The following is a 23,660-nucleotide window of genomic DNA, read 5'->3' on the forward strand; positions in this document are numbered from 1 at the left end:
CTGTTTTAGTTCTTTGTTTCTGACTTACCTTTTGTACCTACACTGAAAACAATTACAATATTATTAAAATAGAAAAAAAAGGAGAGAGAAGCAGGAGAGGAATAGGTGGTCAATTATATAAAAAAAGAATTATGACTGAGGACTTCCTGATTCATGGCTTAGTCTGTTAATTTGTGAAAGTAACTCTTCCCATTCACAAACAAGAAATACTTGTACTCTCCTGACTCCCATATGAGTTACTCATGGTTGATTCCTCTGAGAACAGGGTGTGAGGTAGGAAGGCATGGGTTTATTTGTTTTCTTTGGACATTTTTTTAACTTGATAGGGGGTAGCACTGCCTTGCTGGAATACATTTTGAAAAATAGCTATACTTTATTAGGACAGGGTGAGGCAAGGGAAAAATGCATGAAGATTAAATGTGTTGAATTATGGCTTGACTGCTAAGTATAAAGGCTTGGGTGTAGGGTTATTTTGAAATACAAACTTGCTTGAGCATGTGAAATTACCTGTGATAATTGTCAATCAGATGCTTTTATTATCCATCTCTGTCAGGGGGTAACTCTCTAGGCCAGGCATACAGTCTTCTCATGAGGAAGGACCCAAGTGGGTGGTCTCACAATCTCTGTCCAGAAATACTACGGACAGCCATAATTTACCATCTGGTTGCTAATCTCTACTGCAATGCCATTCCCGGTCTTTCAGAAACATCAGCCATAAATCCTCACTTGGAAACAAAACTATTTCTGAAAATATTTTAACATAGGGTAACATAATAAAATCTTGAAAAGTCATAAAAGCAGTTTTCCAGATGAATTTATTTCTGATATAATTAAGGTGGAATTAGTTTCAAATGTTTCTTCCTCTCCTGAACTAAACCATGTTTTCTATGATCAGGCAACTCTCTCTAATAACATTTTTTTCTTTCTGTCATGTTAATATATTAACTTCCTATCACAGCTATGCAAACCCACCTTTCCTAACTTCCTTTGCATAAAATGTTGAGATTGCCTTACATTAATTATTCTCCCATTGTTTTCCATTATTTCCACTGTACTGATTTTTTTCGAGAGAAAATCTGAATCAGGAATATATGTTGAAAGACTGCATAATGTTTTTGATGTGTAATACTAAGAATCCTTTTTCTGAAATCATCACTCAGAGTCATTGCACCCACAAGTACTAATCAAAAGTAAATAATGCACTATATCATTTCCTTTTTTATGTTGCTATGTCAGACGTGGAGATTCAAATCCCCCAAACTAGGATTCTCAGAAATAATAACTAATTCACATATATGATAAGGTAGAAGCAAAGGCATTTGATAGACAGTTGGGAAATGTTGAAGAGCAAACTGGCCAATATGTCTAGGATTGGTTTCACTTGAACTGAAATGCTGGTACATGTAATTAATCAAATAATTATTAATTAACATGCTACCATCTCGTGGTTCAAAGTGACTCTGAGCAGCTTACCATGTAAAAGAACATACATATATAAAAACAATTATAAAAACAATTTAAAATTACAAAATATTAAAACAAGTTTGCAGTGGAGAGGTGGTTGTACATTCTCTGTTAGTGGACCAATCATCTCCAGCCAACAGCTTCTTCAGGGCTCCATGCTCCAATGGGCACAACCAACTTTTAAGGTGTTTCCTGAAGATCAGGAGGGAGGGAGAAGATCTCACCTCCAATAGCAAGATGTTCCTAGGTGTGGGGGCTGTAATAGGAAAGGCTCTTCTCCTGGACCCCAGAAGCCACAATTACTTGACTGATGTGGTCTGCAGTAGCTCCGTTCTGCCAGTATGAGTGGGGTGGGCAAACCCATTGGGAAAATATGTCTCCTACAATGCAAAGGATTATAGAGCAGCAGTCCCCAACCTTTCTAGTTCCATAGACAGGCATGGTGGTGGAGAGGGGATGGTTTGGCACACACAGCCTAGCTCCCATACATGCACAAATGAAGTTTTATGCACTTGCCTGCTGCTTGTGTGCCCAGTTGCCAACAGGCCATGGACTGGTACGGGTCCGTGGCACAGGGATTGGGGACCCATGTTTTATAGCCATGATCACAAACCTATGGGACACATGCCAGAGGTGGCACACAAAGCACTCTCTGTGGGCATACACCGTCACCAGCTGCTGTTCTGGATTCCGTCACACGTATATGCACCAGCCAGCTGTTGGTGCACCGACATGCACCGGAACCCAGAAGAGAGCAGCTGGCCAGTGCACATGTTTGCCGGACCAGCTGTGCAGCACCATGTGTTTGACAGAACCCAGAAGAGCAGCTGGTGGCTTCACACATGCATATTGGTCAGCTGCTCTTTTTGGTGTTCTGGTGCGTGCACATGCACACTCCAATTTTAGCACTCAGTACCAAAAAAGTTAGCCCGTCACTGTTATATAGCAATGATGTTCTGCAGATTATTTATATATTTAAATTCATATCCCATCCAACCCAAATGACTCTAGGTAAAGACAACAAGTTAAAAATATAAACTCAACAACAATATAAATCAAAATTCTAAAAGCAGCAGTTGCAGTAAGTCAACAGTAATAAGGTTCCCCCAAGATAGATGCCAATAAGATTTGGCTAGAGTTAAAAAGTGGTGAAAATTATTCTAAAAGCTTTGAGAGAGGAAGTTTTAATGAACCACTTGGGGAAAGAGTTCTAAAATAAGACATCCACACAGGGAATTCCTGTTGTCTCATATATACCCTCCTTACTTCATAGGTCTGTCCACCGTGTTATGAGATAATTAATTCTTGCAGTATAGGGCTTGTAGCTCATTACCAGCTCTTGAATTGGGGCTGGAAGCCTCTTAGCAATCTGAAGCAATAGAGAAATAGTGGGATTGTGTTGACTCCATTCACCATTGTTGTTATTGCTTTCAAAGATGGCAGGTTTTTTTTCCTTCTCTCTTTTTTTACTTTCATGTTGGGCTGTGACTTTAGTGGCAGAAATCATTAAATTTTTACTTCATTTTTCAAGAGTTATTATTAATTTTTCCTCACAGAATAAGACTATGTCACAAGACAGATCCATTTGGCTTGGAGGGGAGGGAGGGAGGCACTAAGAATGCTTCCACAGGTAGTGTGCATTTTTAACCCATAAAAGGAATAATTTCAATCACCGTCTTCAAGAGAAAAGAGGATTGAAAAATTTGGAATTTCAGATTCCATTTCTTGTTTCACCTTTTCCCAAAACTTCTTGCCTTCTACTTTCCAAACTATAAGAACTTCTAAACCAACATTAGGAAGCCAGTGGCCTCTTGTGGATATCTGACAGAAGGGAAATTTGCAGTCTGTGATGAACTCTAGGGCAGTCTTTGTTAAAGTGTGGTCTGGGGATCCCCTCAAGGCCCTCTCAGCGTTCCTGTGAAATCATAATTATTTGCCAGCTGTTTGCAAGAAGATATTTGCTAAAAATTAAAACAACATAATTCTTTTTTTATTGGTTAAAATAGATATTTTCCATGAAATATATATTTATGTTAATATCTTATGGACTTAATATTGTTATTTTTATATTAATGAATAAACATTCTATGAATGTGTCAATTTTAATTTTTAATGTGGTAAAATGGATCAGTACAGGTAGAACAAACTTACAATAGTTTGTTTAATTACTGTTCAAAGTTACAGTGGCATTGAAAAAAGTTATGTAACGGTTTCTCACACGACCGTTCCCTCAACCTCATGATCATGTGATCAAAATTCAACTGATTCATATTTACGATGGTTGCAATGTCCCAGGGTCATGTGATCACCTTTTGTGACCTTCTGACAAAGTCCATGGGGAAGCCAGATTCACTTAAAAACCATGTTACTAATTTAACAATTGCAATGATTCACAACTGTGACAAGAAAGGTTGTAAAATGGGGCAAAAGTCACTTAACAAATGTCTCACTTAGCAACAGAAGTTCTGGGCCCAATTGTGGCCATAAGTCAAGGAGTATGCATATAAACCATATAAACAAAAGCTCTGCTATAATTTTTAAAAGTGGAAAAGGGGTCCTGAGAGCAAGAAGTGCAAGAAAGAATATTTGAGATAGCGTAACACAGAAGAGGTGGTCCATTTCCTTGGCTGATCAAGCCAATAGTCCTCTCCTAAGTTGGAGCCTTTTTTTCAGAGGTATTTAAAATTTTACTGATAAATGAGAAATGTTTGAATAAATTAAAGTGAACAAAATAAAACACATCCTGGTCTGATATTTGCCTCTTCTTCTAGGAGTCCTAGATTATTATTCCCATCCTGCCCAGACATCACAAACCTTTTTTCTGGACAACTTTTTTTCTTATGAGTTTTTGATAGGGTGGGAAATAAAGAAAACTACTTTATATCACAGCCAAACACTGCTTCCTCTACTTTGGACCCACCTTCTGTCTGCTGAGCTGGAATGATGGGAGTTGGAATTCAATATGGTTGAGAGGCATTAGATCACAAAGGGTTAATTGGCACTAAAGACATCCATTCTCCAGGGTCTCAGAGATTGGCTTTTCCAGCCCTGTGGTGAAATAGTATAGCAATAGCAATAGCAGTTAGACTTATATACCGCTTCATAGGGCTTTCAGCCCTCTCTAAGCGGTTTACAGAGTCAGCATATTGCCCCCAACAACAATCCGGGTCCTCATTTTACCCACCTCAGAAGGATGGAAGGCTGAGTCAACCCTGAGCCGGTGAGATTTGAACAGCTGAACTGCAGAACTGCAGTCAGCTGAAGTAGCCTGCAGTGCTGCATTTAACCACTGTGCCACCTCGGCTCCTGAGTATGAGTTGAATCTTGAGTCTTTTGCCTGCTCATTCTATGCTCTACTTTTTGTTTATGTATCAAATATATATACAGTTCATCCCATGGTGCGAGGCAACTATAATGTTTCCCTACTTTCTTTTGGCAAATGAAAATATTTTCACTGAAAATGATAGGTATTCGGTGAGTTGAGACACCTAGAATATTTTTTATTTTTATCTCTCTCCATGAATGACTCCCTTTGATGCCTTGTCTTTCAGTCTCCATCCTCCATGTTGAAAGTGTACGTGAAGGTTACCAATCTGAGGGACTTCGGAAATTTGGTGGTTCTTTTGCAGAAGAGCAGTGCTTCACTATAGTCTTCAAGGGGAAACGGAAAAACCTGGATTTGGCTGCTCGGACTGGGACTGAAGCCCAGCAGTGGGTGAGGGGACTCACAAAACTGATGGTCAGATGTGAAGCCATGAACCAGCAAGAAAAGCTTGAGCAATATCCTTTATTTCTATATCGGCAAAGAATTAGAAGTGTGATAGATATTATTTTCCCCTAAAGCTGAGACATAGATTTTAAAAAGAGAAAGGAAGTTTTTGTTGAATCAATACAAAACCCTCCTTTCTCTTTTTAAAATCTGTGCCTCGGCTTGTGTTAAGTATAGACACCTGAGTTTTAAAAATACATATGGTACCATATTTGAAATGGGATTTAGAGCCACATTTGGTTTCATGGGTTGCTGTGCATGGGTGATGCACAAAAGACGCAAATAGAATTAGGAAGCATCTTACCCCTACTATCTTGTAGCATCTTCCATGGCATGGAAATACTGTTATACCATTATACTGTATGTAGAGCAATGGCCACAGAGTCAAAAGTTGATTTATGCCTTAAAGACCAAAATGCATCAGCAAAGTAATTTTACAGCAGTGATCTTGCTGGAATGTAACCATTCTCTATTTGAAAACTCTTACCTAACAAAGGAGAAGTTATTGGCTTTAGAAGCAGTAATTTAATTTTTTCTGAAATAGGTTATATGGACAGAAATTCTTCCTTTTCTTACAACTTGAATCTGATAAACACATTTTAATCATATGTCTAAAAATTAGATAGAAATTGCTCAATCAAATATTTGTGGATAGCTGATATCTTTGTACCTTGCATTTAAAATGTGCCCCAATACTCCTTCCCTTTTTCTTAAGAATTTGTATTAAGACACATCTTCACAATTTTCTTAAATTAAATATGTAAGACAGAAGGAGAGTGAATTTAAATTTTAAGGCAGATGCTTCCCAGTTTTTTACATTGTTCCTTACATTAGGCCGTACCTGGATCCATGGCATCTTACATGAAGCCGACAAGAACAACGACAATAAGATGAGTTTCAAAGAGATCAAAAACATGTTACGAATAGTAAACATAGATATGAATGACATCTATGCTTATCAGCTCTTTAAGGTATTCATATTATTCTCTGTCTTGTCTTCTGGGTTTTGTTTCATGCCCTTTTCAGCAGTAGCTTTATATTCAAAAGGTGCTTTGACAGCCTCGTATGTTCCATAGTTCCTGTATTAGTTAAAATATTGGCGAAAGACTGAGGTTTAAGTCCATTATATGCTGTGGAAATTCTCTAGATGATTTTGAACTATTGTTTCATAGATCAATCTACCTCACAATGTTATTTGGGCTTGTGTGTCTGGAGGAATGTATATAATATGTATTTCCCACCCAAAAGATGTTATTGTTTTGATCAGTCCTAGAACATAATGAATACTACTTTGTTTCTTCTCTTAGTTTCCCTTTCATTACGCTTGCTGTTGTAACAGAGTTGATATTCAGCAGGTTCTGACCGGTTCTGGATAACAAAAATTTTGAGTAATTCGGAGAATGGGTAAATACCACCTCTGACTGGTCCCACCCCCATCCATTCTCTACCTCCAGAATCCCGGTTGATTGGGAGGAAATTGGGATTTTGCAGTAACCTTCCCCTGGAGTGGGGAGGGAATGAAGATTTTACCGTGACCCATCAAAACCGCGGTCCACTAAAGCGCGCCCGATCAAAGCGTGTACGTGACGTCATCAGCAGCGCGACAAATAAAATTAAAAATAAATTAAATTAAAATTAAAATTAAATTAAAGCAAGCCGATTCACATAAAGGTAAGGGTTAGGTTTAGGGTTAGGGTTAGGTTAAGGGTTAGGGTTAGGTTTTAGGTTTACGTTAAGCGTTAGGGTTAGGTTTAGGGTTAGGTTAAGGGTTAGCGTTATGTTTAGCGTTAGGTTAAGGGTTAGGTTTAGGGTTAGGTTTAGGGTTAGGTTAAGGGTTAGGCTTAGGGTTAGGTTTGGGGGGGTTAGGGTAAGGTTTTCGCGTTAATTTGAAATTTACTGCTCACAGCGTGCCGTTTTCGTCGCGCTGTGATGATGTCACGTACGCGCTTTCGTCGAGCGCGCTTTAGTCTACCGCGGATTTGTGGTGGAACCGATTTTACAGTATCCTTCCCCTGCTACCCACCACAGAACCGCTAGTTAAAAAAATTGAATCCCATCGCTGTGTTGTAGATCTTTCAGTCTTGCAGGGTTATTAACTTCAAAGCTCTGCAAAAAAGTGTTTGTTCAAAAGTCTCTTATGTTCTCCTTTAATCTAACTTTTGATAATAAATAATACAGAACATCGGCCCCAGGCCACAATACTTACTATATTTCACTCCAAATTAAGTAGTTTTTAATGCTTTTTGTAATTTTATGTATTTTTCTGTTGCTGCAGTCTAAGCAATGTATGTTATGCAGATGTGATTTGCTTTTAATTGCCTGTTTTAATTGCTGTGTAAAGGGGGGGAAAGCATGTAGCTCTTAGTGTAGTGTAAACTGTTATACTTTAGACATATTGGGTCTGCAAAGCATATCTAAAGCACATCAATTTGGGAAATCCTGGTAATTCCTGTCAGCTGTCTTACTCGGAAATTGTGGAATTATGGTATCAGTGCATCTGAAAGTTGCCAGGCTGGGAAAGTCTGAAAGTCACCCTTTCCCATGTTGGACATTCAGTTGCTAATCAGGTGTCTCTGATAGAGTTTTCATTGCAGTTCATTTATTCCTCTGCCTCTCTTTTATCAGGAATGTGACAAATCAAACAATGACCGCTTGGAAGAATATGAGATTGAGGAGTTCTGTACACGACTAATGAAACGGCCTGAGCTGGAGGACATCTTCCACCAATATTCAGGCGAGGACTGTGTACTTTCTGCTGAGGAACTGCAGGACTTTTTGCATGACCAGGGTGAAGAAATAAGCTTGCAACAAGCTCAGCATATCATTCAGACGTATGAGCTCAATGAAAAAGGTATGAATGTGTTACATGTATCTCAACAATATGATTAAATTAAATTAAACAATATGAGTAAATTTTCTAGCAAGACAGTTACAATATTTTATCCCCCAGGCACCATTGTTTGTTATAGTGGTATATTGCAAGAACATCCGGAAAGACTGGGTACTTCGGTATCCCAGCTGATCAGGAACCTGATACAGATTGGATGAAGGTCATTATTTTTTGGAACAACCGCAACAATTTTTTTCTGCTCCCAATTCTGGAGAGGTAGTCAATCCAATACTGACAGGCTTGTAACAAATATAGTATAGGGACTACTAGGATTGAGAGTACTGCAGAAAAAACTATTTGCTTGGTTTTAGTAACTGAGTTCCTTTGCTTTTTTTAAATATTGTGCTGTATAAAGTAACAGAGAGGAAATAGTGCAGGCCAAATACAGGAAATGATTTAGTAAAATACTTCTGGCGGAGGTGGCTAAATTTATCATTTAGATCAAAGAAAAGAATATAAGTACTTTTGTTTCTGAAATGGAAACCGCTTCTGGACTTTGTGCTTCAGGTGGAAAAAACTAAAGTTTGATTTTGGGTTTTATTGATTAGATTAATTTGTTGTTATAGGAATGGCTACTTTATAGCTTATAAAAAGTAGAGGTTCGATGTTACTGTATTTTTCAGAGTATAAGATGCACCTTTTTTCCTCAAAAAAGAGGCTGAAAATCTGGGTGCATCTTATATATTGAATACAGCATTATTTTGCCTCCCGAAGCCCTGCCCCTTCACAAAAATAGCTGGGCATACCCTTATGGAGGCTTTCAGAGAGCTCCTGGGGGCTGGGAAGGGCAGAAATGAGCAAAAAATGGGCAGTTTTTTGCCCCCCAGCCCCCAGCAGCACTCTATAAGCCTCCATAAGGCTATGCATGCTATTTTTTTGACAAAAAACGGGCCATTTTTGCTCATTTTTGGCTCCCCACCCCCCAGGAGCACTCTGTAAGCCCCCCCAAGGCTATTAATGCCTTTTATTTGAAAAAAAACAAACCCATTTTCACAAAAAAACGGGCCGTTTTGGGGAGATTTGCAGAGTGCAAAAACTTTTTTTTCTCTTTCGGAAAGCTTTTTAGTTAGAGTGATTGATGAGAATTACATTGATCAAGTGCTGTGCCAGCAGAAACAAGTCTTAGGTGCTGCAGATTGTCAGCGATTTCCTTCTCCAGCACATGGATAATTACACCTGGAAACATTACCTACCTACCTACCTACCTACCTACCTACCTACCTACCTACCTACCCTCTCTCTCTCTCTCTCTCTCTCTCTCTCTCTCTCTCTCTCTCTCCCTACCAACCTACTGTATTTCTCTCTCTCTCCCACTCTCTCCCTCTATCTACCTACCTACTTTAAAAAAAAAATGCTTCGTCAAGACCTTAGTGTGTCATACTCTGGTGCATCTTATACTCCGAAAAATACGGTAATGCTTTATTCTACTGCAACAGAGGGGCCAGAGGTCAATGCCTTTTTTCTCCCCCCTCCCTCACTTTTCTTTCCCCTTCCCCTCCCCACCTTGTCCTAATATTTGCTTTTGTATTTTTGTATTTTATTCTACAATCTAACAAAATATTATAATTAATTTTTTTTAATGTAAAATATTCTAGATTTTATTAGTAACAGAATTTTTAAAAGAAATGGTGTTTAATATATTTTATCATACTGGCAAACCAAAATAAGTTATGGCAAAACTGCCTTGCGCTTTCTGTATCACAGAGACAATGTTGTTGCTGGTGTAGGAGTCTGACCTAAACGGCATTCTTGCTGCCATTTATGCAAATTAGATAAATTCAGCCTGTAGATCAACCAATCTTTAATATATAAGTTAAATCCATTGTATTAGATAAGAAAATTAACAATAAAATTACTCACAGCAATATAACAATAGAGTCTTCTATGAGCTGAGCTTGTCTACTTGTAGCTACATGTATTTTTCTTTGTGTTACTGCCACTGTCAGCTTCTGAGATTTTTGTTTTTTTTTAAATGTAGTTTATAGCCCTGGAATTTTCTGGTTGGCTTATAAGAAATACTTTTTAGTATTTAGTATCAGAAATACTTATTAGCACTGAACCTGTTTATTTCTTCATTTTTAGTCCAACTAGAGTCACTTAGGTGTTGCTACCCTACATGACAAAACAAATGAGGGGAATGAAGAGCCAGATATAAGCTCATATATAAAGTGCAGCTATTACCTCTAGTACTTCCTCTTTACTCTTAGAAAATTCTAGACACTTTTGAAATAGAGAAGCAAAAAAGTCACCTTTGCCCAGCTCCTTAAGGCTGGGCAAACTCAGTCCTAAAGCTCCAAGGTCCCAGTTTGTGTAACAGCATGGTTCAAGGTTCATTTTAGGTTCATTTTATGATATGATAGTTTTATAGCATGATTTACTTCCATAATTGCTTTTCTCTGGAACTTTGGTTAGTATAACAATAAATCAAGCAAGTTCAGCTTTGCTAGCAGTATACGATCAGTGCCCATTTGAATGTACAGAAGAGGTACTTAGTAAGGAATGTAAGAAGTAAGGAGTATCTTCTTCTAAAAATATCTTTCAGATGGCCCTAGATCTCATATTTAAATCCCATTGGATCTTTTCTCGAGAGTGTGACTTTATTCCTTATTAGTATTTTGTTCTGTATTCTTCAAGTTGACCCAAAGCATATTAAAACTGTAATTACTGTATTAAACAGGAATTTGTGTACATAGCCAATTTCTATCTTCTATACAAGGAAAAGTGCAGGAGCCTGATTCATTCTTCCTGCATTTGATCATCCTGATTTCTCCTCCTCCTTCTCTCTCTTTCTCTCTCTCTCCCTTCCTCCCCCATCTATCTATCTATCTATCTATCTATCTATCTATCTATCTATCTATCTATCTATCTATCTATCTATCTATCTCTCCTTCTCCTGGGATTGGGCAAGATCTGCAGCTAGAAAAGCAACAGCTGAGCAAACCTTACAGCCCCTTTGCCTCAGTTTGGTTGCAGAGCCTCCAGGAGCCGTTAAAAAAAGTGCAAAGTGCCATTTTGCAAACCAGTCATGTCAGAGATTCAAAATGGTGGCCGCAAGAGCTTTGAGGTCTGAAGAACTCATTGGAGTCATCTGAGCAGGAGGGCAGCCTACAGAGGGTGGCAGGGGACCCAGAGGCTGATCAGGGACCCTCCAATGCTTCTTCTTCCAGAGTAGGGACTACCAAGCTCCACAGGAAGGGTGGTAAGGTGACAGTAAAATCCTCCAAGTCTCAAAAGACATCTAAGTCTGCCTCCAGGTACGAAAAACACGGAGATAAGGCATTGGAAAAATTATGTAATAAAGCCTCTAGCCAGAAAACACCTGCTGCATTGCCACCTGATAGGAGGCTCTGTTCCTCATCAAGGTTGCCACTGCATTTGTCACCTGGGGACAGACAAGATAGGGAAGCCTCCCTTGATCTTAGGCTGCCTATTGACACCACTGGAATCTGGGGGTCTGTTCAGGATCTACACAATTCACACCACGAAGGGAACTTTGATTTACCTTTGGGGCCGGATAGACCAGATTATGCCCTGCTTTCTACATCACAGAGCTTATGTCCAAATTCTATTGCACCAATGTACATGCCCATGTGCATGCCAAATATGCCAGATATAATTGCAAATGCCATTGAAAAAGTCAGGGCAGTTAGATTGCAGCAGAGCCAAGGTGCTCTGGTACGTGGATCCTCCACGGGTGCACCAATAGCAATAGCAATAGCAGTTAGACTTATATACCGCTTCATAGGGCTTTCAGCCTTCTCTAAGCAGTTTACAGAGTCAGCATATCGCCCCCACAGTCTGGGTCCTCATTTCACCCACCTCGGAAGGATGGAAGGCTGAGTCAACCTTGAGCTGGTGAGATTAGAACCGCTGAACTGCAGATAACAGTCAGCTGAAGTGGCCTGCAGTACTGCACCCTAACCACTGCGCCACCTCGGCCCACCAGGAACATTGAACACTGCACCTGAGCCTGTGCATGGGGCCCTCCACACGCACAGTGGGGGTAATGGATGCCACACCTAAACCTGGCTCCATGTCGCCTGCTCCTGCCCAAGATGACATTGCGTCGATTCCAGAGGAAGGTGAGATTAGGGAGACTGACCTCTTCAAGGATGAGGGTGTGACCCCTGACCAGATCGCCTTCTCAGGGCTCTTTCAGCCTCCCCTCTTCAAATCCCTTTTGTTTAAAACTAAAACTTCTGTCAATTTTGGTGCAAAGGCAGCTGTACTATCTCTATGTAGCCAGGCTATGTCAGCTGAGACTCTTTTTGCAGAGACCACTGTTGAGCCCGTCACCATGCCTATCCCTAAAATATTTGTGGATTTAGTCCGGCATCAGTGGTCCTCTCCCACATCTGGACCCACGCCATCCTCCATGGACAAAAAAGTCTTCAATGTGGATAAGGATTTGGCCCAAATCCTACAGGCCCCTGACTTGGATGCTCCGGTTACTTCATTGTATACCTCAGCCAACCTTCCAAGGGTGCCAGAGGATGCTCTAAAACCCAAGATTAAAAGAGTCGACCTTACTTTGCAATGGAGTTTCCAGGCCGCTGCTTGGGCCATCAGAGTGTCTACCAAAGCATCCCTTTTTACCAGATCCTGCTTGCTTTGGCTGCAAGATCTACAACAATGCATTCCCATTGCAGATGTCAGGGCCCACCAAGACCTTAATAAAGTTGTAGTGATGGTTCAATTTACTTCAGACGCCACCTTGACCTCAGCCAGACAACATATCGACAAAGGCCCAGAAAAACAACAATTTTTATGACATTTTAATTAACTTTTTAACTTTTTGTCCATTTGCAGCCCTGCCAAAAATACATATGTAACTGCATCCATGGGAGATACATTTTTGGAAGTAATTTTATCTTTCCTTGTCTAATTTGAATTGTGATTCAATGTCCAGGGTTGCAATTAAGGTAGGATACAAAAAAATGAATGTTTGTATTATGGACAATGGATCAGCAACTCTACATTATTCCAAGCTCCTATTCTTTCCCTGGTTTCCTTCTTCCTGCCCCAGTTTTTTGACCCTGTCTGAACCTTTCTCTGGGGCTCTGCCCTCTTTCCTTTGACCTTAACATTTCAGTCTACAGCCAGAGAATGATGCTTTAGCTTTCAAAACATTACAAAAAGCTTGGTGGTTTTCTTACAGATGTTTCATTACCAAATAAATATTATTTTCTATCATGTCTGTGCTAGCCTGAAACCCCAAGCCAATATAAAGCCACAGTTACAAGTTTATAAACTTTTATTAATTTGTCATATCATTTTCAGAAGAAACTAAGGCAGAGACAGAAGTGGGTTATTGGCCAACAAGAAAGAGTTGAAAAGATAATGCAGAGTTTCAGATATGTAAGCTATGTTGGAGGTGCAAGGCTGCTTTGAAGAGGTTGAAGATAGGAAACTTAGATCATGCAAGAACAGGCTGCATGTTAAAAGCCAAAGAAGTCCGCAAAGCTCACTCCAACAAGGTGAACATGGGATAGGAAGCAATGGGAAGCAGGACAGTTGTTCCCAACAAGGGGAGGTGGTCTGGAGGATGCTCAGAGTTTTGGGTTTTGCCTAATTGGACTATTTGATAGTCCCTTCTCCTGAGAAATCATGCAGATATCTGCTCTCAGTCCTCTTAACTGGTGATGTGATTTAGATATTGGCAGTCTCCCAAGGCTGAATCAGCAGCCACTTGTGCTGAATCTGATTCACAGGTCACAGGGTGCTTACAGCCTCTTCCTTTACAAGCTGAGAATTCAGCAGGCTCTCCTCAGAATCAGAGGAACCCATAATACAACATATTTTTCTGGTTGTTTGTGTTGCACCTCTATTGATATTTTAGTTTAGTGTTCTGTTGAGAAAATTGTTTATTTGCTAATATTCTTACCCTTTATACTGGAAATCTTCAGTCTCAGCATTTATCTCCACAAGCTTCTCAATCTTATCCTCAAGGCTTCCACATTCTATCTATTTATAACCATTGTTGTCAACCTGCAGCTGTCTTAGTCACTGGAGGACCTGTCTCAGCCTCTGAAAGTCTGCTTCTTTCCTGCTCCTAATTTCTGTCTCTCAAATTGTCTAAATTTTACTGCCTTTTCCATTGTTCTATCTTCTAATCCACTTTTTCCATGACTCCTAAGACATTGTTGTGACTACATCTAAGTGCATATAACTAAAATAATTTCAGATTATTTTCCTGTTTACTGCTGTTCCACTCATTCCTCATTCTTTTTCATCTCATCTTTGTATACCAGTTATTAGACTGTGATTTTCTTCGGGGAAAGATCTTTAAACCTATTTTTTTGTAAAGCTCCATTTACTGTATGTAGATGGCATCATATAAATAACAATATAATTTTGACCTTGAGTCTTTGGAAAGCTATCATCTTCGTGTAGCCGCAAAAATAGATGTCAGAAGATGCTTTATTGTGAATGGTGGCTGCTGAACATAGATATTATCTTCTTCCTTCATCTCCAAAACAAGATCCATGAGATGATGATGATCCCTTTCCCTTTTTTAAAAAAATGGACTCCTTGATGGTTTTATCATAGTATTAGATCATAGCACCTTATCATAAAACCAATACAATTGTTTAAAAGATTAAATTATAAACAAAACAACAACAGTAAAAGAGCCATTGAGAATGGAAAGTTAGAAATGCACATTCATTCACAAGAATTTATCATGATTTTTTTGGTCCTTCATTTTTCCTTATCCTTCAAAAAGCAGACCAAGGAAGAAAAAAATGAGGTGACACTACATTATGTATTTTATTTGTTTCAGGGACAGGGAAAGAATGAGATGCAGCTATTTGGAATTTATACAAGAGTGCCTTTACTTACCTTATGAAATGTATCTGGTCAACCTGTTTCATGGATTGTAGTCAAACCTGTTTCACCAACTGTCTCTATTCCACAGCCAGGCAACACAATCTCATGATGCTGGATGGTTTCACAATGTACTTACTATCTTCAGCGGGAAACATCCTCAACCAGGCCCATGCCGGAATCTATCAGGATATGAGCCAGCCTTTATGCCATTACTTCATCTCTTCCTCCCATAATACCTACCTAACAGACAATCAGATTGGAGGGGCCAGTAGCACTGAGGCATATGTTCGGTAAGAATTTTTCATGACCCAACTGTGAACAGCTATAGCTATCTAGCTGTGATAGAAACGGAGGTTGCAGAGTAGGTATTGTTCTCATAAATCCACAAAGATCTAGTTGAAAACAAGTCAGAATGTCACATATTTGAGGGCAGAGCTGAGGATGAAGATCCTATCATATCCTGAAAATTGGTAACCACCTGTTGTGAGTTTTTAATCTATGATTCTCTGGAAACTGAAAAGGAACTGGGTGAGCAGCAGATTAGGAGAGGATAACCGATTAATGGGAATTGGTATAATTTGAACAGAACTAGATGAACGATGAAGGCAAGATGACAGAAACGATGAAGGCAAGATGACAGAAAGGAACAATTAGACTGGTACCTGGGGAGGGATTTCCCTTTCCATCTGTTTATTCGCTTTTCTAGCATCAGGTGGTTCCATTAATTAGGTAGCATGCAAACTTATAATTCACATTCATATCATAAAAATTATCCTTAACTGTCCTTAAATGAATGGTTTAGGGGCCATTTTGAACATGATATAGTGAAGAGCAGATATAGTCAGCAGATATTACTTGCAGTTCTTATGAATCAAAGGAAGTATGCAGGAACTCTCTGGTATCAAATCCAAGCATTTGACTCCTTGTAATAGGCATAGAAGATAATGAATTTGGCCAGTTCAACAGGAGAATCAGATTACATATTAGTAGCAATAGAAAGTCCAATGGCTCACATAATGTATAACACAAAAATGAAACCATTTATTTTACATCACCTGCCCACTATGACTACATTTCCTGAGCTTGATCCTCATTTGTTTGATCTGGAATATAATCTTTGTTTTATGAATATTACATAAAATGATTACACTACAACTATATTAATTGGTTTGATTATGCTATCCAGCATAACCCATTGCTTTTCCTAGACTGTCTTATATCTCTTTATATAATTTTAGATGTGGGTGTCTCCTGAATTTCAATAGTGAATATAGTTTCACATATTCTAGATTTGCTTCAAAAGCTTTAGGGAAGCATCTTGATCACATACAAAACTGGACATCTTGAGTGTCAGAATGAAAACAACAAATTCTACTATCTTTTACCTCTATCCATTCCCAGTTGCATTTCTGAAATGCAAAATCTATTTCTTTATCCTTTCCCCCCTCCCATTGGCAGGGCATTAATGAAGGGGTGCCGTTGCGTGGAACTGGACTGCTGGGAAGGTTCTAATGGAGAGCCCATTATCTACCATGGCCATACTCTTACATCCAAGATCCTCTTCCGGGATGTAATTGAAAGCATCCGGGACCATGCCTTCAAGGTAGACTAAACTATAATACACAAAAGTTTTATACGAGAACTTTTACTAGAATCTTATTGTTATGTGCAAAAAAAACCAGAACCACCCATAAATAGGCCCAAGTAGGTAATTTATTGTTGATCATCTATATTACAGGAATCTTAACAGACTGTCTTGGAAAGTGGCAGATAAAGATCTAGAGTTTGATCTCAGGAGTTTCCTTTCCCAACCAATCCTAAACTGGAATGTCTCTTAATTACCTTTAGAGGAGCCCCCTCTCCTTTAGCCAGTGATCCTACCACATTTAATGATATCGTTATTCATATGCAGCATTATTAATTAAAGCAATAGTTGAAGTAAAAAAGCATTCTTGCCTTATATGTGATATAGCCTAGATATTTTATTAGACAAAGCATTATTTGTTATGTGAAACAAGAAGAGTTTTCAATAAAGGCTTCCCAGCACTCCTTATCAAGTAACATTATATTGCTCATATATTGGCAATGCAACATTCATAATACTCCCTGCATTGTTTAGTGCCCCAGAATTAACTTTTTTTAAAATATTAAAGATTTGTTGAATGCTTATGAGATCTTTAGGATGCCAAACTCTTAGAAGACCTGAGGCATTAACAAAAAATGTTGAAAATTTGCAAGCATTTTAATATATCTACTAGAAATAGACTCTAGTTTCTTTTCATTCTCATTTCCTAATAAATTGTCAGGATGTTTTCAAAATAAAACTTTACTTTAAAACCATCCAGAATAGGAGCAGTACTTCTAAGATGGTGCTTTGTAATTTGCTATCTTAGTAAGTTATATAATTTAACACCATATATTCCTTCTAGCCAAATTGTACAACTGTTGATAGATGATAAATTTGCATAGGGTAGAATGGTTTTTTCATGTATCCTCCACCCAAATTTTTTAGGGCCTTAAAAATCAACACAGCAACAGAATTGTTGTGAAATGTTCTGAATGTATGGGTCAAAAAGATGTCTGGGCAACAGTTCTTAATTGTGTAAATATCATGACTTATTTACTTTGGTTCCTAATAGCAATAGCACTTAGACTTATATGTCACTTCACAGTGCTTTACAGCATTTTCTAAGTGTTTTACAGAGTCAGCCTATTGCCCCCAACAATCTGGGTCCTCATTTTACCAACCTCGGAAGGATGAGTGGCTGAGTCAACATTTATCTTGGCAAATAGCAGAATTAGCCTGCAATACTGCATTCTAACCACTGCACCACCACAGCCCAATACAAATAAAATATTTAGGGCTGTCTAGAAAATGTACTGATTTATTCTTCTGGAGTAGCCCCTATATTGTCCAGCACTTCGCATGAATTTGACAAAGTTGGCAACAAGATTTATATATACAAATACGCTTGGTTGTCATCATATATTTTCATAGATAATATCAGTTTCAATAGTTGTGTGGTTTTGTTTTCCCACTGTTGATACATAAAGAGGAAATGTTTATGCACGGTTATTTGTCTTTTATATTGCTTTTAAAACCATAGATCCGCAACCCACATGAAAAAAAGGGCAGATCTATACAAAACTATATCCAAACTTTGTCTCTGAACTAACAGGGGGAAAATGTTGCTATGAACAATATTTGAAAAGGCTGCTGTAGAGAAATGAAATTTTATAATCCTACTTTATGTCTCCAGCATTCTTCATATCCTGTGATTCTTTCTCTGGAAAACCACTGTGGCCTGGAGCAGCAGTCTACAATGGCCCATCACCTGAAAACCATTCTAGGGGACATGCTATTGATCCAGCCACTGGATGGAGACCTATCCAAGCAATTGCCATCACCAGAGGTAATACAGAAAATTATATAATGAAAATATTTTTTTAATTATATAATTGGCCAGCATAGGTGGGTGATCAAAATCTTTCCTAGTAATCTACAGGCTATAAAAACCTCACTCACAATTATGAAGGGAATTTGATTTGATGATCGAATCTTTTTAAGCTTCAGAGCAAGAAATATGAATTAAAAAACAACAACATTGTTTTACAGCCATTGTCTGATTTGTATTTGTACAGTGTCACCATCCAAGAAATTTGATGGATTAAGAATTTCACTTTACCAGCTTCTGCCATTTGCAGTAACTGCACTGTTTTCAATGATTATTTTATTTTTTAGGGTTTTTTTAATTCAAAATGATTTTTTATGTTCTTGACTGTCTTACAATATCACACTTGAAATAATGTTTTATGGTGGAATTATATAACAAATAAAAAGCAGTTGGGTTTAGTAGTTGAGGCACCAGCCTAGAAAATGGGAGAGTGTGAATTCAGTGGGATGACTTTGAGCCAATCAGCCCAACTCAACTCACAAGATTTGTTGTTGTGGGGGAAATAGGAGGAGGAAGTTGTGTTGAATATGTTTGCTGCCTTGTGTTATTTGTAAAAATAATAAAAGTGGGATATAAATAAATATTTTATTTTTCATGTCATATTGGTACTTCACAAAAATCTTAAAGCTTGCCAAATTAAATGAAGAATAAGAGCATTGTGAGCTATACCTTTGCTGATTTGAGGCTTTAGGAAATTACAAATCCCAGGATTCAGCTAACTAAGATTATTAGGAAGGATTTATTGTAGAGCTAAGTTTATTGATTTTTCTTTCCCAAACCTTACAGCAATTGAAGGGGAAAATATTAGTGAAGGGGAAAAAGCTATCAGAGAACAAGACTGAACCAAGAGTTTACTTGATCTCCAATCGTGAGGAAGAAATGCAGGAGGAAGAAGACCAGAGGGTGAGGTTTAGATCCATGTTTCTGAAGGGGTGATTAAGAGAGTATTAGGGAAATCTCTAAGGTGGACGCTCTGTAACAGCAAACCAAAATAATTGAGTGTCAAGAATGCAGCTGAATAGCTCTGCTTAAAACAGGGTGTAAGTAGAGTTCTCTGAGTCCCAAGACAAACTTCTCTGATGGGGCAAACTTTAAACTTATCTCAACTTCTTTGCTTACATCCAGCAGTTATCTGGATTTTTGTAGCCCAGATATTGTCATGTAGCCAAATGTGTCAAAAGCATAAGGTAAAGAGTTATCATTTTAGGGAAGCTCAATAGCCCTCTCACACACACACCCCAATCCACGCCTCTAAGATTTAAGATCACTGTCTTCCTACATTTGCTATATTTATGCTACTGAGAAAGAAGAGGGAGGCTATAAGAGTACTGCATATTTTAGTGTAAATTTGCAAACATCTTCTTTCACCTGCCCTCCCCCCCTTCCCCAATATCCCAGTAAAGAACAAGCATGGTTTATTATGGCCAGAGAGGGATGAGGAACAGAAAGCTCAAAATTGAATAGGATAGAAAGGAATACCTAAAAGAAATCAGGCTAGAGTTCTTAACAGAGCATTACAACAGACATTTCACTCTTGTTGCTTTGGAAGAGTTTATGTCATCAAATGAGAAACATCATTTCTTCTTAATTAAAATGGAAAATTGGGGTCTTCTGTTGTCAGAAGCTTCCTTTTAAAAATGTCAGAACAGAATATAAATAGGATGGTCATCTGCAAGCCAAAAGACAACTATCATTTGGAGTGAAACAGCATCTGTATTTTCTTTTAGTCATTTAAAGTATTCTTAGGAGTTTGCTGTAATTCAAAGATTTTCTTAAAATAGACAAAGTAGTAATCAACTTCCTTTTGAGCAAAGTCTACAATAAATGCTTCAAATTGGGAACTAATAGCAAAATGCATCAGTTCCTATGATTCTTAGGAATTTTTGTATGTTTAGGAAAATATGCTACCTATGATGGGTAAACTTTTAAAAAAGAATATATATTTACAATAATGAGCTGACCATTGATTGGCAAAAGTCAATCTTTCTTTCATACAATGCCTAGGTTATTTTTTTAAATGTAATGCTGAAAATGTGACTGAATAAGGAGCAAAAAGGATTATTAAACAAGTAGAGATTAATCTAATAAGAAACTATTAAATTATGAGAGTTGCATGGAAGCAAGATCAGAGATTGAAGTTCTATTAATAAAATGTCCTGGGAACAAAACCTGGGAAGACAGTAATGCCTTCATTCTTTTTAGTTGCCTTCCAGAAGCAATGGTTGGCCATTGTAGGAAGGAAGTGAGATCCTGGATCATTAGTAAAATCCAATAAAATTGCTCACATTTTCTTAAACTCTTCCTTTAGAAAATACAACTAAATGTATTTTATACACACAGAGATCTTCTAATTTCTGTTTCTGCTTCTTTCTCCAGTTTTCATCTTCTCTCCAGGAAATCAGATCTCTGCAGGTGAGTATTTCTTCCTTCTTGGAAGAAATCCCAACATGGCTGGTATGTGTGATGAGCAAGCAAGCAACATAGTTTCTATTTGTACTCAAATGTTGCCAAATTTGAGGGTAACCTCTTCATCTTGGTTGATGATTAAAATATTGTGACAAAACAAGGGAAGAAAATTGCCTTCTTTATTTCCTTGAAACCCTTTGTTGAGTACCATTCCAAGGGTAGAGAAGATGGGTGTTCTGTAAAGATCATAACATAACCATGCTGAAAGAAAATACCCCAGGGAAAGAGAGGCGCTATTTTCACAGGGTGCAAAGCTCACCCACAAACACAATATCCACAATTGCTTCTAACTGCTTTTCATCACATCCCACTGCAAGAGGATTTGTTGGCAAGGGAAATTTAATATCCAGTTTGGGACCCAGGAATTTCATTCTTTGTGCTGAAAGAGGCATGCCCACTGTTGCTGTGCTACAGTGTCACCACTACAGATAGCTTGGCGTTGGACCCAGAAGTAGTATCTTCAAAAGAATTCATCTTTGTGGTACATACATCCTTACATGATCACTTAATAATGCTGCCACACTTACCAGCCATGCTTCAAATTGAGCCTTACTTTTAGTGCCTCAGCCAGGTAGTTTTCTTGCTGGTTCTACAGAAGTTTTGGTTTCTCAGATTTTTCTGAGATTTTTCAGACTCCCAGGCATGAGATTCCCAGTCTCCTGTCCAAGTATATTTTGGGCCACACTGCTTAGTTTCTGAGAGCTGTCAAACGTTGGCTAAATACTGCCACCTGCTGAGGCAAACCTATGTAAGTAAGTCCACAAATGATTTAGCTAGATCTCCTAACCCCTGAAAGACATTGAATGTGGGACAGAACTTTCAACTTACAAAACTTTTCTCTGTAGTTAACTGGAAGATATTCTAGTCTACTTAATAGTAGCCAAAGTAGTAGCTATTTGCAAGCCTGAATTAATTTGGTTGCAAAGTAGGATGTGTTACTTGAAATGGATTTTTAAATTAATCAAATTAAAATTAATTTTTTTGCACATGGCACTTCTTCCTTACCCCCAGGCAAAGGATGTAGTGCAGATTTCGCGAGAACTCTCTGATGTGGTTGTATATTGCCGGGCTGTTCCATTCCAAAGCCTGTCTGATGCCCTGCTCCACCAGAAACCTACAGAGATGTCATCATTCAGTGAGCGGAAAGCCAGGAAGCTGATCAAAGATTCAGGTATGGGAAATTAAGTTTTTTGGGATACCAAGGACATTATGATGTGTTGGCTTGCTTTGTGACTCAGTCTGGCTCAGTTGGCTGCGTAAAGTACATTTTAGTCTTTTAAGGGTACAGTCAGAAGTGGTATTCATCCAGTTCTCTCTGGTTTGGGCGAACCAGTAGTGGCGGCTGTGGGAGAATCCGCCCCTCACCCCCGCTCCAACATAATGCATGAGCACTGTGCATGTGCAAAAGGTGATGCGCATGCGCAGATGAGGTGCGTGCAAGCGTAGCAAGCGTGCACATTCACTCACATTTGCCCTGTAGGGAGGGTAAGTGAATCCCATCACTGGGTACAGCATAACCCTGAATATTCTTGATTGTGATAAAAAATAGTGAGAATGTTAGTTCTGTTCATACATGACACTAATTTTTAACCCCAAAGGTGCTTTTTCAAAAGGCTGGACTTTCGTTGTTTTTCCTTGAATATGTTTTGCTTTTCATCCAGAAGTTTCTTGAATAAGAAGCGAAACATTCTGAAGGAAAAACAAAGTCCAGTTGCCTTTTGAAAAAGCACCTTTGGGACAACCATGATCTGGATGACTGAGAATCTCCATAGACTAATTTTTAATGTGGTTAATTTTTTCAGATATAGCATGAAATGGGAAACTACTTATGATAGCTTTTTATAGTGTCATAAGCTATTATATCTTGTTCATCATATCAGAGTTCTTTGGGGAAAAAAATCTTACAATAACATGAGCTGTGAACTCATGTAACTCCATTTTTGGCAGGAAGGCCTCTTGTAGCCCTCTGCCAGCGAAAACAGAGCTCTGGGGGAGCTGCACACAGTCTCCCTAAGCTCCTTTTCACTGCCAGAGGGCTGTAGGAGGCCGTCCTGTCCAAAAACAGGGTCCTGAGGGCTGTGAATCCCCCCAAGCTTCATTTTTGGTGGCAAAGGGTCTGAGCCCCCTCCGGCCCTTCCCCCCGACCTCCCCACCCCCAAGGACAAACACAATCCTGATGCAGCCCTCAATGAAATCGAATTTGACATCCCTGCCTTAGATACTTGTTAAGTATTAATATTTCTTAAATGGATGGCTATTTTTCACCTATTTTTACCTATAGGCATTGGTTCTGAGTTGCACCAGTTGAGAGAATAATTTACTATTTTGCTAAAGGTATCAGTCTTTTGCATCAGTATCGGGATAGCAGTACGAGGCTTACAAATTAAAAAAAAAAAAGAATGTCATCTGCAATAAAACCAATTTTTTTACAGCAGTCATTTGAACCATACACATATGATTCCAAAGGAAAAGGTACTTGCAATGGGTTTTTGTAATTGCAACTGATATAATGTCTCTGTGGAGATGCGATCTTGATATGGGCACTTGGCAATTAGCACTCAGTTAAAATGTTCTGTGGCTATGAAATTGGTATTTGCTACCTTTGTTGCTGGCTTCCAAGAAGCAAAGTCATTGGGGAAGCCAACAGCAGGTAAACTAATGATGATCACATGACCATGGAATGCCGTGACCATGTGGGATTTGCTTAACCACTGCAACTGGGAATGCTGGAACTGCCGTCATAAGTTGTCATGGTCATGTGACAGCTCACCTTTTGACTGTGTTGGTT

General features: G+C 38.6%; 1 protein-coding gene across 1 annotated transcript in view; it reads left to right on the forward strand.

Moving 5' to 3' along the window:
• Positions 1-23,660, forward strand: part of PLCD3 (phospholipase C delta 3) — a 63,513-nt gene that overhangs the window by 32,867 nt on the left and 6,986 nt on the right. Inside the window, exons 3-11 of the mRNA XM_087713360.1 lie at positions 5,016-5,244; positions 6,075-6,204; positions 7,859-8,084; positions 15,040-15,241; positions 16,410-16,554; positions 18,212-18,364; positions 19,193-19,309; positions 20,783-20,812; positions 21,878-22,043. Coding sequence (XP_087569486.1) covers positions 5,016-5,244; positions 6,075-6,204; positions 7,859-8,084; positions 15,040-15,241; positions 16,410-16,554; positions 18,212-18,364; positions 19,193-19,309; positions 20,783-20,812; positions 21,878-22,043 — 1,398 coding nt within the window. The remainder of the gene's footprint in view (positions 1-5,015; positions 5,245-6,074; positions 6,205-7,858; positions 8,085-15,039; positions 15,242-16,409; positions 16,555-18,211; positions 18,365-19,192; positions 19,310-20,782; positions 20,813-21,877; positions 22,044-23,660) is intronic.

The sequence above is a fragment of the Thamnophis sirtalis genome, unplaced genomic scaffold, assembly GCF_051295495.1.
Source record: "Thamnophis sirtalis isolate CommonGarterSnake01/CBP01778 unplaced genomic scaffold, rThaSir2_p1.2 scaffold_4, whole genome shotgun sequence".
NCBI lineage: Eukaryota > Metazoa > Chordata > Lepidosauria > Squamata > Natricidae > Thamnophis > Thamnophis sirtalis.